A 12,990-nucleotide genomic window follows, 5' to 3' on the forward strand; every position below is an offset into this window, starting at 1 on the left:
GGTGTTATGGTAAATGAGAAAGAAATGCCCAGACACTTTAAACACACATTGCACCATATAAGGAATAATTGTTCTGTAAGTGGGGCCCTTAGTAGAACTAATGACTAAAAATCTTTGTGTTTATTGAAACATCAGATACCTTCATTAGCAACTGGAAAGCAAAGCAAATACAAATGAAAAATTTCCCCAAATTTTGTGTTTGATTGACTTTGTTCCATTTTAATACATACCTGAGACATACGAACCATAGTAAAATAAATGTTGATTAATCTCCAGAGAAACTCCTGGTGATACATTTATGGCTTTTAAACAATTCTTATTACTGTGCTTTCTCTCTCTCACTTGCAGATTTAGTATCTAGCTTTTCAGTAACTCTTATTTATAAATAAAAAATCAAAGTCCAAAAGTTTTACTATTTCTTTGCAGAGAAAGTTATATATGGCAAAAAAAAAAAAAAAATGCACAGTATATAATTAATCTTAATCTGGATTCCCCGAAGGCTAAATCATACAAATGTTTGCTAGACACAGATTTTTTTTGTCTCTATCACAAATAGCAAGGGAACTTTTTAAGGACCCCAAATCTGTGTTCCCAAGAAAGGTCTGAAATAGGAGAACCTTGAACTTTAGTGTGAATCACTATAACCTCTGAAATTTATTGAAAGTAGAGAAGGGATAAATACGCTGAGCACAGAGGATTTTTAGGGCAGTGAAACTATCCTATATGATACTATAATGTCATTAAACATTTGTTCAAACTCATAGAATGTACAACACTAAGAATGAACCCTAAAGTAAACTATGGATTTGGGTGATGTGTCAGTAACTATTCATCAATTGTAACAAATGTAACACTCTGGTGAGAGATGTTGATAAAGGTGTAGGTGTGGGGGTAGAAGGCATATGGGAAAACTCTGGCACCTTCCGCTAGATTTTCTTGTGAACCTAAAACTGCTCTAAAAAAATAAAGTCTATTAAAAAAAAAATGGAGGAGCTACGATTCCCTTTTCAGAAATTCTTTTTCAGTGTTCGTGGTGCCCTACATTTTGCATGCTTCCATAGTGACTTCTATGCGTTCTTATAGTAAGAACCACTGATCTGGAATCTGGTCTCACTGTATCTCTGCTTTGCTGAGCTCAGGTTACACAACATACAGTTGGCTCACAGCATTTTCCAGATCAAAGGTACCTAATATTCAATCTGTTCTGATCCAGAATGAGTCTAGACTTTCTAAAAAAGGGAAAGCCCAATTTGAAGACCCAACATATTTGTCACCTGGATTTTGATGTTACTTCTGGAACTCAGACAAACCAGCTTCTTGAGGTCAGAAGCAAATAGAATAATTCTGAATTTATAGACACATGGAAGAATATCTTTTAAAATGAGGTCTTAGGGGCGCCTGGGTGGCTCAATCAGTTGAGTGTCCGACTTCAGCTCAGGTCATGATCTCACAGCTCCTGAGTTCAAACCCCACATCAGGCTCTGTGCCAACAGCTCAGAGCTTGGAGCCTGCTTCAGATTCTGTCTCCCTCTCTTTCTGCCCCTCCCCCGCTCACGCTCTGTCTCTCTGTCTCAAAAATAAGTAAACATTAAAAAAAATTAAAAATTAAAATAAAATAAGGTCTTAACTGTACATGGGTCTAGGAAGAAGCTAAGAAAACTAAGGGCAGCTTCTATAAAGATGTAACATATGATCCAGCCCTAAAATATTGAGTGAGACATAGGTAAGCAGAGAAAAGATAGAAAAATAGTTTTATAAATCATTTCTAATGAAAAAAAGCCCTTGAAACCCCATGATGATTGTAAAAGAACACTCCCTGTAAGTGCTTTTGGCAAAAGCCAACATGTTTTGAAAATATTTAATTGTTCATGAATATCTTTAATTAATTTCCATAACTATTGAGCTTGAAACTAAGTAGCAGATTTAGGACTACCCTCATCACCAGATTTGTTGTACTGTTTATATGACTCAGAGATGAGATGGTAACAAGACTATTGAGTTACTATAGAGGAAACAGCACTTAAGTGAGCTTTGTTGGTGGTCCATTTAGACAGATGGCCCACAGTTTCCAGAGCATTTGTGCTTTCTTTAAATAAATACCCCCAACACTGAGGGGGAAAAAAAAAACTGAAAAGAAAGGTGGTTAACTTTTTCGTTGTGCCAATGATTTATTATTTAAACTTATAACCTACTGGCTTTATTCAAAGGGCTGGTTAAAATTGCACAATACCAGATAATCTATGTCAATCTCTGTATAACATAATTGTATGAAGGACACTGAGGTAGCTAGTTCATTACAGTCTTAGAATGGATTTGCTGCCTTTTAGTTTTATGTCTTTGTCTGTTTTTCTTGATGATTCTGTCATTCCTCTGGCTTTTGTCAGGACCACTCTTCAGATATGGACATGTCTACAGAAATGACATTTTAGAAATGTTTATTACTATGTAAATACCCAAAATGTATCCATGAAACTTACCTGATTTCCATAAGCATTATACTCTGAATTTCCATTTTTTGGGAAAAGGATTGAAATCCAAACTCATAAAATCCTAATTTCTTGTTTGACTAATGTATACATTTATAATTTATTAGAGAATTATTTTGTTAATTAATTCATATAAAGGAATTTGAAATATAATATAATGCTTCTTCATCAACAGGTCTCTATGAAGGAATAATGGTGTGAGGATTGTTACCCCTAGAAAAAGATATTTTTATAAATCACAATAGGAGAGTTACCCAAATGCATAGAGTTTGTGAAGGACATTTCTCCTGCTTATTTTATAGAAGATTTTGTTTCACAATTTCTCTTTCTTTTTTTTTTTTGTTTTTGTTTTTGTTTGTTTTAAGCATGATCAATCATCAAGCAGAAAGAACTTGACAAGTTCTCTTGAACAAAAGATAAGGTGCTTGGAAAAACAGAGAAAAGAGGTAATTTACAAATATTAGCTGAAGCAACATGTATCATGAGTTAATGCTGAGAATAAAATAGAGTCTAGAGTATTTTATTTTTGTTATTGGGTCACAGTATTTATCTCTAGGATTTTGGACTGCATTATTTTGAGAGGAAGTACTTTTTTCTTATTCACCTACATTTCTCTTACCCAGTCTTTCAGTGTTTGTGTAAATGAGTGAAAAATGACAAAGTCTTAAATCTAATAATTATCTTAATTTTTCTCAAAACTTAGATGTTTCCTCCACATGGACTATGTGAGCTTATCACCTGTACCTTATGCCTTGCAACTTGACATGCCTTGAAACTCAAACTGTCAAAGGCTTTAGGTGTAATTGACTTAGGCGCTATGATTTCATGAACTGGGTATCCAGCCACATAGGGGTTAAGGAGCATTATTGAAAAAAAATTTTGTTGTTGTTTATAAAATGCCATTAGGAATGTGATGGATATTATTATGAGTTCTGTTTTTCTGAGTTTAATGAATGTTAGAACCTCTTTATTCTTCTTGAAGATGAAGAAGTGAAAAGTGTAACAATTTTAACACTGTGTATGTTGTCAAATTTTAAATTAGTTTCCTAAACCATTGTATATGTTTTATCCTTCATGTTCTTCTGTATGGTGCCTTCTACTACTCCTCTTTGATATTACATAAAATATTGTATCCTTCTGGAAAATTATTGAACTATAGCAGGGTAATGTTACCATGGCATAGAAATGTTAATCCTTAAAATGCCAACAGATATCTTTATATAATAATATAATATAGTCTATACTAAATACCCATAGCTATTTCCAGCGTAAGATTTACCTAGGGACTGGGTGTCTGGATTAGATATTTTGTTTTATAATTAGGAGAATATGTTGCTTCCTTTTAGTCATTGTAACTATCTTCTCAATCTCTGTCCCATATTGAAAGTGTTGGAATTTCTCTTGATGTAGGAAGTTACAGGCTTCCCTTACAAGAAAACTAAAACACAGGACATAGTTTTTTTTCTTCCTTTTATTTAGCACATAATTTTAAAGCTTCTAAATTGCAGCCTAAATTATTTCTAAATATTCTTATGACAAAACTATTATTCCTTGAAAATCTATAATTTCAAAATGGTGATATTATCCATTCGTTACATATACATTACAAGTCATGTGTTGATTTTAAAAAGCACAATATTGCAAGCACATGATGGTAAGTTATTGGGATTTGGAATTTGTTAATATAAATTCTGCTTTAGAAAAGCTAGAAGAAATATTTAATTATAATAATCAGTGTAAGCACACAGAAAAATATGGAAAGGTTTGAAAAAAGACCCTTATATATTAATAAATCTTACAGAAAACCATCAATACTCCCAAAGTTTTACTGGATTTTGATTGTATTAAACAAAGATGAAAATTTCAAATAACAAGCAAAGTTGAAAGTTCTAATAACAGTTCAGCTGACTAGTCAAGATATACATAAGGCTAAATGGTTTTTCATATGTTAGCCAGTTATGAAAAGACGGAGTGTGCTCAATTCAATCATCCCAGCCCTACAAGAACTTGGTGGAAGGAATACTGTGTTCAACCGTGGCTTGCAAATCTTACTAGCCCCCCAAAAGTGATTTCATTTTGGCCAAATTTCCAAATGGGCAGAAATCCGTATTGATTCACCAAATTTTAATAATTTCAGCTCCTGGAAGTTAACCAGCAATGGGATCAGCAATTTAGAAGTATGAAAGAGTTATATGAACGAAAGGTAAACACCTCTCTGTTTAGTATTTGCTTTAGATCAGTAAGCTGGGGGACCAAGTCTGTGAAGATTCTCACTGGTTTCAGCTGAAGGAGACATGTGGCTAGACAACTGTTGAAAAAATGATGAGGGGTGGGGGGTAGGGAGAAGGTGCTGAGTGCATTATTGGTCTCTTGGTACTGAAGATTAGTGAAGGATATCAGTGAATTATCTTGAGCATGGCAAAAAAAAAAAAAAAGGTACTAAAAATAGCCTTTAGCCTCTGGCGATGTCTCTAGAGTTCTTATGCACATTCATCATAGCTCATGGAATAACCTGTTTTGGATTTGTTACTAGCAGCCATAAATACACAAAGTTATATGTGAGGTAGGATATGGCTTAAAGTTCATACTGTTTTATACAAGGCCATTTCTCTAATTCTTTAATTAGTTGGCATAAGCTATTTCCACAGATAAAGAAATGAACAATGGTAACAGTGACAGTGTGAGGGGAAGTGGGGCATTCCCTCTTCCCCCTACAGCATATTCCCTGTCAAGAATCTTTTGCTTTGATGAGAAAGAACTTTTTGGAGAGAATATCTTTTAATAGGTCAAAGTCAATTTGTAATTTAAATTATTCCACGTTCAAAAATAGAGAAAAGGAGAAAGTAAATTCCCCTAAATAATTCAGAATTAAGAAACCTGACCACAAGTGAGTAACAGAGCAGTATTGCTCTCTTCTTCCCCATTTTTTTTTTTTTTCAACGTTTATTTTTATTTTTGGGACAGAGAGAGACAGAGCATGAACGGGGGAGGGGCAGAGAGAGAGGGAGACACAGAATCGGAAACAGGCTCCAGGCTCTGAGCTATCAGCCCAGAGCCCGACGCGGGGCTCGAACTCACGGACCGCCAGATCGTGACCTGGCTGAAGTCGGACGCTTAACCGACTGCGCCACCCAGGCGCCCCACTTCTTCCCCATTTTGATACACTGAAGCATTAAATTTAGTCAGTGCAGGATAATGCTCCCACTATAGCAGGCCTGTTATATTCAGTCTGGGGCAGCTTTGGGGTCTCCAAATTTTAAAGAACATGGTCCCAGAGAAAATGTGTAAGCTGCTCAGGAAGAACGGCCTGCAAGTGTGTGAAGACCCTTGGTTAACAGTGGGCGTAATTCCCATCTTTGATGAAACACCCTTTTCTAAGGCCTCTCTTACTGGACCGTCGTGGCTCTGAGAACTAGCTTGGCATTTCGTAGGGCGTCAAGCATTGCAGATTACTGAGGAGTTAAAAAGCCATGTCTGTTTTTCTCTGGCCCAGGCAAATTCACTCACCCCCTAACCCCATGCTGCCCTTTTCAGGTCAGGCAAGGCACATTTTGAGAGTTAGGAATAGAATGACAGGCTCAGAAGCGTCCCCGTCTAAGATCTAAATCTTTATTCTCTCGGAAGTGGTGTGGTTCGGAGAAAGGAGGGAAGGGGCTTAAGGCTGTTTCGGTGTTTACTTTTTCCGGTAGGGGAAGCTCTTCCTTAAGTGCACAGGTCCTGACCTTTGCTAAGGCTGGTGGGAAATAGAACCTCTCTTAGGGGCCGCCCAGGAGTGGGGGCGTGTCCGTCCCTGCGTGCACGGGGTGGGGGAATAAATCCGGGGGTGGGAGGGGGTGTGAATTTCAGAAGTGGTGTCTGCCACACTGTGTAAACGACTTCCTCAGGTCGCAGAGCTGAAAATGAAACTGGACGCCGCAGAAAGGTTCCTCAGCTCGCAGGAGAAGGAGCGGCTTCAAAGTCAGAGAGAGAGCGACCGGCTGCACGACCAGACCCGCCAGAGGCTGCGGCTCGAGGAGGTGGGCGGGGCTCAGGGAGAAGACCTTCCTGGCCCCGGGGCCTGAGCACGCTCGGCGGAGAGTAGTGGGCGGAGACTGGTGGGCGGAGACTGGTGTGCATACGAGCGGATGGGTTACGCAATTCCCCGATTCTCGGCAAACTGAAGGAAGGAGATGCCCAGCTTGCGTCCTCCTTTGTTGTCCAAATGAGCAGGCCTTTGCGTGCCAGGCTCTACCCGCAGAGAGTGCTGATCCATAGATTTGGTGCCATCTTTCTAGAGCATTTCAGCCTAGGAGATTAAATTGACCCTTTTGCTTTTACTCAGATACAGTTTTTATTTCGAGTGTTAATAATAATGGGACACTACCTTGTGTTTGTACAGCTGCTTTTGAGCTTACATAGTTTTACAAATAGGTATTGCGTTTGTAATCATAAAAAATAAAACATTTAAAAAACTGCCTCACCTTCACGATTTCATTTAACATTCTCAGCCCATCTGTGAGGGAAATGGTATTTCTGCAATTTTTTTTTTTAGCTTATTTATTTTGAGAGAGACAGTGTGAGTGGGGGCAGAGTGGGGGGGGGGGGGGAGGGAGAGAGAGACAGGGAGAAAGAGAATCCCAAGCAGGCTCTGCACTGTCAATGCAAAGCCTGATGTGGGTCTCAATCCCAGGAATCTGGAGATCATGACCTGAGCTGAGATCAGGAGTCCCACCCTAAACCGTCTGAGCCACCCAGGTGCCCCCTATTTTTGCCATTTTAAAGCTGAGATGTGAAGAGGTTACAGGACTTGCCAAGCTTGCCAACCTAGTACCTGGGAAAATGGGATTTGAACCCAGCCTCCAAATTTGAAATCTCCATTACTCCCCACTGAGAACAAGATGGTGGCCATTAAGGTGACAGTCTTCTTCTAAAATACTCTCGGTTTTACTCTTAGTTATGGGGCTTAATGGATATTATAGAAAATGGGAGGAAAATCTTAAGCTCTAATGGAGGCACATTTTTTTTTATGTATGTTAAGAAAAAATAAGAAGTGTAAATAGTCTCAGGTGTAGCCTTGTGACAGATATCATGAAGCATTGGCTGTATTTTAACACATGCACCAATCTTAAGGCAATAGCTGAAATCAATGCAGACAGCCATTGGTGTAGATTTTCTTACCTCGATAAGGTTCTCCCTGTCCCAGTGAGTCAGAGGAAAACAAACAAGGTTTAGCAACTCCCTTCTGACCTTGTTGCAGTCCCTTCCTTTTCCTGACCAGGAATCATGACAATTGTTCCCTCATGAAGTTGGAACCATTTACAATGTGAAGTCACTTTTAGATTATGTCAAATTAGAAAATGATTGGCTCATTTTCTAAGTGTATATAAGCCCACTCTATTTAAGTGAAAGCAAATAGGAATGTTTTCATTTAAAAAAAAAAATCACCTCATGTAGATATCTTTTTTTAAAAAACTTTTTAACATTGATTTGTTTTTGAGAGAGAGAGAGAGATGGTGAACGTGGGGAAGGGCAGAAAGAAAGGGAGACAGAATCTGAAGCAGGCTCCAGGCTCTGAACTGTCAACACAGAACCCTACAGGGGGCTTGAACTCAGAAATGGTGAGATCATGACCTGAGCTGAAGTTGGATGCTTAACAGACTAAACCACCCAGGCACCCCACATAGATATCTTAAATCTAATTATTGTTTTGGGAAATATTAATTACTAAAACAACATATTCTAACATGTGTGTTAGCTATTTTCTCATCTTGATTTACTTAAATTCTGGGATGTTTGTTTTATTAGGTTAAAGTTTCAGTGCCATTAAGAATTCAGTTCATTCCAGGAGTGCCTGGGTGGTTCAGTCATTAAGTGTCTGACTCTTGATTTCAGCTCAGGTGATGAACTCAAGTTTGGTGGGATTGACCCCACATCGGGCTCTGCGTTGACAGCATGGTTTCTGCTCGGGATTCTCTCTCTCTCTCCCTCTCTCTGCCCCTCCCCACCATGCTCACGTGAGCTTGCTCTCCTTTTTTTTTTTTAATTTTTTTTTTTAACGTTTATTTATTTTGGAGACAGAGAGAGACAGAGCATGAACAGGGGAGGAGCAGAGAGAGAGGGAGACACAGAATCTGAAACAGGCTCCAGGCTCTGAGCTGTCAGCACAGAGCCCGTCACGGGGCTGGAACTCACGGACCGTGAGATCATGACCTGAGCTGAAGTCGGACGCTTAACTGACTGAGCTACCCAGGCGCCCCTCCTTCTTTAAAAATAAATAAAACTTAAAAAAAAATGCAATTCACTCCACAAAAAATTTACTATCTAAAATATAAAATTAAGAATTAGAAGATAGATATTGTCAGCTAACCTTGCTTCAGTTATGTAAAACAGAGGACTTCTTGAAGGTAATCGGAAACATGGAGGAGTGATGGCATTGGACTTGTTGATCTCTCCCTTTTCAAAGCAATGAACACAACAATACAGTGCTCTGAGTAATTATCTGCAGTGAAGGGTCTTATTTGCCTGAAGTTTTATCCTCTTCTCCCTCTCTTCAGTTCAGAATGATGCAGGCAGGATTGGTCTTTGAGATATTTCATATTTTTTATTGCAATCGTACTTTTTTTTTTTTCTGTGTAGAACTTTACTTACTTTTACTAAATCGCTTACCCATCACTCTGTAACAGTACATGGGAACTTGCTTATTCTCTGAACCCATTTGACCCTTGAAAGTGAGGACTGAGGATTTTGAGCTTTTTCTGGGGTCATGAAACTTACTTAGTAGCACTAAGGAGCAAAGAAAGATTTTTTTCTATCTGAACCCTGTCCTCCAACCAAAGAATATTGCTTAAATGGAATGTCAAGGGGCGCCTGGGTGGCTTAATTGGTTAAACATCCAACTTCTGCTCAGGTTATGCTCTCACAGTTCGGTTCATGAGTTCGAGCCCCTCCTTGAGCTCTGTGCTGACAGCTCAGAGCCTGGAGCCTGCTTCAGATTCTGTGTCTCCCTCTCTCTCTGTCTGTCCCCTTCTTATGCTCTGTCTCTCTCTCTCTTGCTCAAAAGTAAATAAATATAAAAAAAAAAAAAAATTAAAGGAACGTTAAGTGAAAATCTAGCAGGTTCTGTTTTTATTGTATTTCAGAAGTATTCCTACAACATTATCTCATCTGAATTTTATTGATTTCGGTTTTGTTTTCTTGCTGTTTATTTCAGAAGGAAAAGGAGAGCCTAAGTGAAGAATTACATGAATTGAAGAAAGAAAATAAGCTTTTGAAGGAAAAAAACACTCTTGCGAGCAAGAAGAAGGAACAGTATGAATGTGAAATAAAGCGCCTCAATAAGGTACCAGTCCAGGTCAATCTGGGGAGCTGGAAGGAAAGGTCCCTGTAGAAAGAGCACATTCCTAACTGAGAGTCACAACACAATCTGTGCAGCAGTACAGCTCCTGGTCTTGGGAGCCTGCACAGGAGCTTCTCTGTAATTTTATAAGTCACTCGTAGCTGCATCTTTCAGCCAAGGCTTTAAGCAATACATGTCCCTGCAAAAAATCATCATGAAAAAGAGAAATGAGGAGTAACTTCAGAAGACAGTAAGAACTTTTTTTTTTTTTTTTTTTTTTTAGTTCAAAGAACCACGTAAAGCAAGTGGGTGTTTGGGAACAATAGCATATCTCTTGGTCAACCACAAAAGTTTCCTGAGGAAACAGGCTGCTCTTTAAAATCATCACTATGGAGCTGGGTATGATGCAGACTGTATGGAATCATGCTAAAGGCCAGCCCCAAGGCTGATATGGTGGCCTTCCAGAGAAGAAGCCTAAAACTCATTTTTAATTAGGGTGTGGGGTCTGGGGGATGGGGGGGAGGAATGGAGGTAGGTGTGTTAGAAAAACACAAGTGGTTAAGTGCCTTGCCTTCAACTTAACTATTCGAAGGGGCTACTTGTGGAGTGCTGCCAAAGGATGACTCTAGAGAATTTGTGCATTTGTGTGTGTGTGTGTGTGTGTGTGTGTGTGTGTGTGTGTGTGAGAGAGAGAGAGAGAGAGAGAGAGAGAGAGAGAGAGAGAGTTTTATGGACAGATAGCTTAATTTCCCTGGGGAAGGGATTGCTCACTTATTCAAGTTAGCAATTAAATCCTTTGCTGTTGATTTTTCAAAGGGCCACATCAGATGTGGACCATAGGAGCACTTGTAGTACATGTTTGAGTCAAGATATTCATCTCTCAAGTTAGATATCTCTTGACCTAAGTAATAGAAATTGCCTTCCAAAACAAGAGTGGGTGATTGGCCTTGAAAAAGTGGTCAGTGCCTGTGCTTTTCGGACTGTGTATATTTTAGTCTGGACTGTGTATCTTTTTAGTGTTCAGAGGATCATTTAAAGATCCCCAAAGGGTTGAGTATGTGCCTGTATGGTTGACAGAATGCTTTACAAATGTGATGCTGCATTTGATCTGTTTGTGGGGCAAGTTACTGGTCAGGAGAAAATGGGAAAGTAGAGACTAACATCATAAACAATGCACTTCTCTATCCTCTATGAGAGGAAACAGTGTTCAGAGATACAAATTTAGAGCAAATAAATTTTCCCTTTTATCCTCTGTTGGAAATCCTCCACAGATGAATTAGAGGAACTAATGTTGGGATTATGCTTGAAATCTTTCCCATCTGTGATATGTTATTTGATAAGTTTTCTTCTGCTCTCTAATTCATTTCTGTAAATGTTGACACAAGAATATATGCCCTATAGAAATTAGAACAGCCATGAACTCTGTTTTTTGCTCCTATGTGTACCCTTAATTTTTGTGTCTCTGTATTTATAGTCTAATATTTTCAAAGTTAGTAAAACATTTTTAACTCTTGTGATTATAATAAAATTGAGAAAATGAGAGAAATCAATTTGAGTAAAATTCAGGCCTTTATGCAAATGTCACCTTCTCAAAGAGGATTTTTCTGGCTACCCTAATTAAAATTACATATTCTGTCTCTGATATTCCTATTTTAATGTTTCGTTGGAATTTATTGCTATCTAATATATATTTAATGTCTCATATTAATTACCCTATTTGTTTCCTGTCTCCCAATCTTGATTGTAAGCTCCATGAGGGTAGGACTGCACAATCGACTTCTCTATTTGGCATAGTAGGCACAGTATTGAGGGCTCATAATACTTTTAGTGGCCTATTAATATGTTTAATTTCTCTCAAAATCTGAAAAAAAATGGACCTTTAAGTCAAAAAAACATTTTCATATTAATATGAAATATATTCATCTTTGTAAGAATGCAGGTAGGAAACATAATTTTAATATGCATTTATTTGGAGGAATGGACTCACAAATACAACATAATGTAGCCTAAGTTTTTCTAATTTTTTCATTCCTGTGTTCTGGATGCCAACAATAGGGCATTGCTCACAGTATGTTCTTAAATATTTATTGAATGGATAAATTAATTAAATAATTTAGCTGGTACATAATATGTTCAGTAGCCAATTCTGGCCCCAAGATTCATGCTTTTTTTTTTTAAATTTTTTTTTTTTAACGTTTATTTATTTTTGAGACAGAGAGAGACAGAGCATGAACTGGGGAGGGTCAGAGAGAGAGAGGGAGACACAGAATCTGAAACAGGCTCCAGGCTCTGAGCGGTCAGCACAGAGCCCGATGTGGGGCTCGAACTCACAAGCCGTGAGATCATGACCTGAGCTGAAGTCGGATGCTTAACCGACTGAGCCACCCAGGCACCCCCCAAGATTCATGCTTTAGCAGGCATAACACAGTACTTATGAGTAGTGAAAAAAAAGTAATAAAAGGATACTTTAAGCCAGATGTACTTCCACTACATCTATACCTTAAAATATCATTTAAAAAGCATAGATAGAAAGTGATGAGCTATGAAAGGTTTTTTTCTCATTTAGTGAATGTATTAGTATCTAATGAAACGTAAGCAATTACTATTCATACATACACTGTGGATTGTTTCTTCTCTTAGCACAGGAATAAATAAAAGTTACTTAAAACGTTCATTTGGGTAGTTGATTTTGCACACCCTCCATCACAGCTGGAATTCAGGGCCCACCCTGCTTGCACTAGCAGACCCCCTGCTGACCCATTCACCACAGCAGAAATTTGTAGCATATCAGCTTAGTAATTAACATATGGTTTTCAGAAGTTCACACAACTCTGTGTACTCAATTCGGCTTATTTGCTTTGAAGGAAATACCCAAGGGCATTGTTTTCATTGAGTTCTTAAAGAGAAGCCAGATGTTTAACCAAAGTGAGAGAAATTACCTGTGGCTCGTCAGCCAATGCCACCCATGGGCAAAATTGATTTGTCCAACATCTCACCATTGTGAGATGGGTAGATCTGTTTAGTATGCCTGTGCTGATAGTAAATTACTATTCTGGAATAGGTTACAGGTATTTGTTCAAGGAAGTTAAAAAACCCCAAGATGGAATAAATGTCTATTAAACTCACCTTTCAGTTATGACTCATTTGAAAATTTTCTAGAAGCCTGAATAGCATGAAAGGTAGACCAGG

At 38.3% G+C, this 12,990-nt stretch overlaps 1 protein-coding gene and 1 long non-coding RNA gene across 3 annotated transcripts in view; one reads left to right on the plus strand and one right to left on the minus strand.

Moving 5' to 3' along the window:
* The window catches only part of LOC123593123, a 31,390-nt gene extending 25,013 nt beyond the window's left edge, over positions 1 to 6,377 (minus strand). Inside the window, exon 1 of the long non-coding RNA XR_006710141.1 lies at positions 6,164 to 6,377. This is a non-coding gene — a long non-coding RNA (uncharacterized LOC123593123). The remainder of the gene's footprint in view (positions 1 to 6,163) is intronic.
* Positions 1 to 12,990, plus strand: part of TNIP3 (TNFAIP3 interacting protein 3) — a 55,621-nt gene that overhangs the window by 18,979 nt on the left and 23,652 nt on the right. For both annotated transcript variants that reach the window (XM_045468657.1, XM_045468664.1), the window contains exons 3-6: positions 2,852 to 2,932; positions 4,624 to 4,689; positions 6,371 to 6,502; positions 9,676 to 9,804. In XM_045468657.1, coding sequence (XP_045324613.1) covers positions 2,852 to 2,932; positions 4,624 to 4,689; positions 6,371 to 6,502; positions 9,676 to 9,804 — 408 coding nt within the window. The remainder of the gene's footprint in view (positions 1 to 2,851; positions 2,933 to 4,623; positions 4,690 to 6,370; positions 6,503 to 9,675; positions 9,805 to 12,990) is intronic.

This window comes from Leopardus geoffroyi, chromosome B1, assembly GCF_018350155.1.
Source record: "Leopardus geoffroyi isolate Oge1 chromosome B1, O.geoffroyi_Oge1_pat1.0, whole genome shotgun sequence".
NCBI classification, from domain to species: Eukaryota; Metazoa; Chordata; class Mammalia; order Carnivora; family Felidae; genus Leopardus; species Leopardus geoffroyi.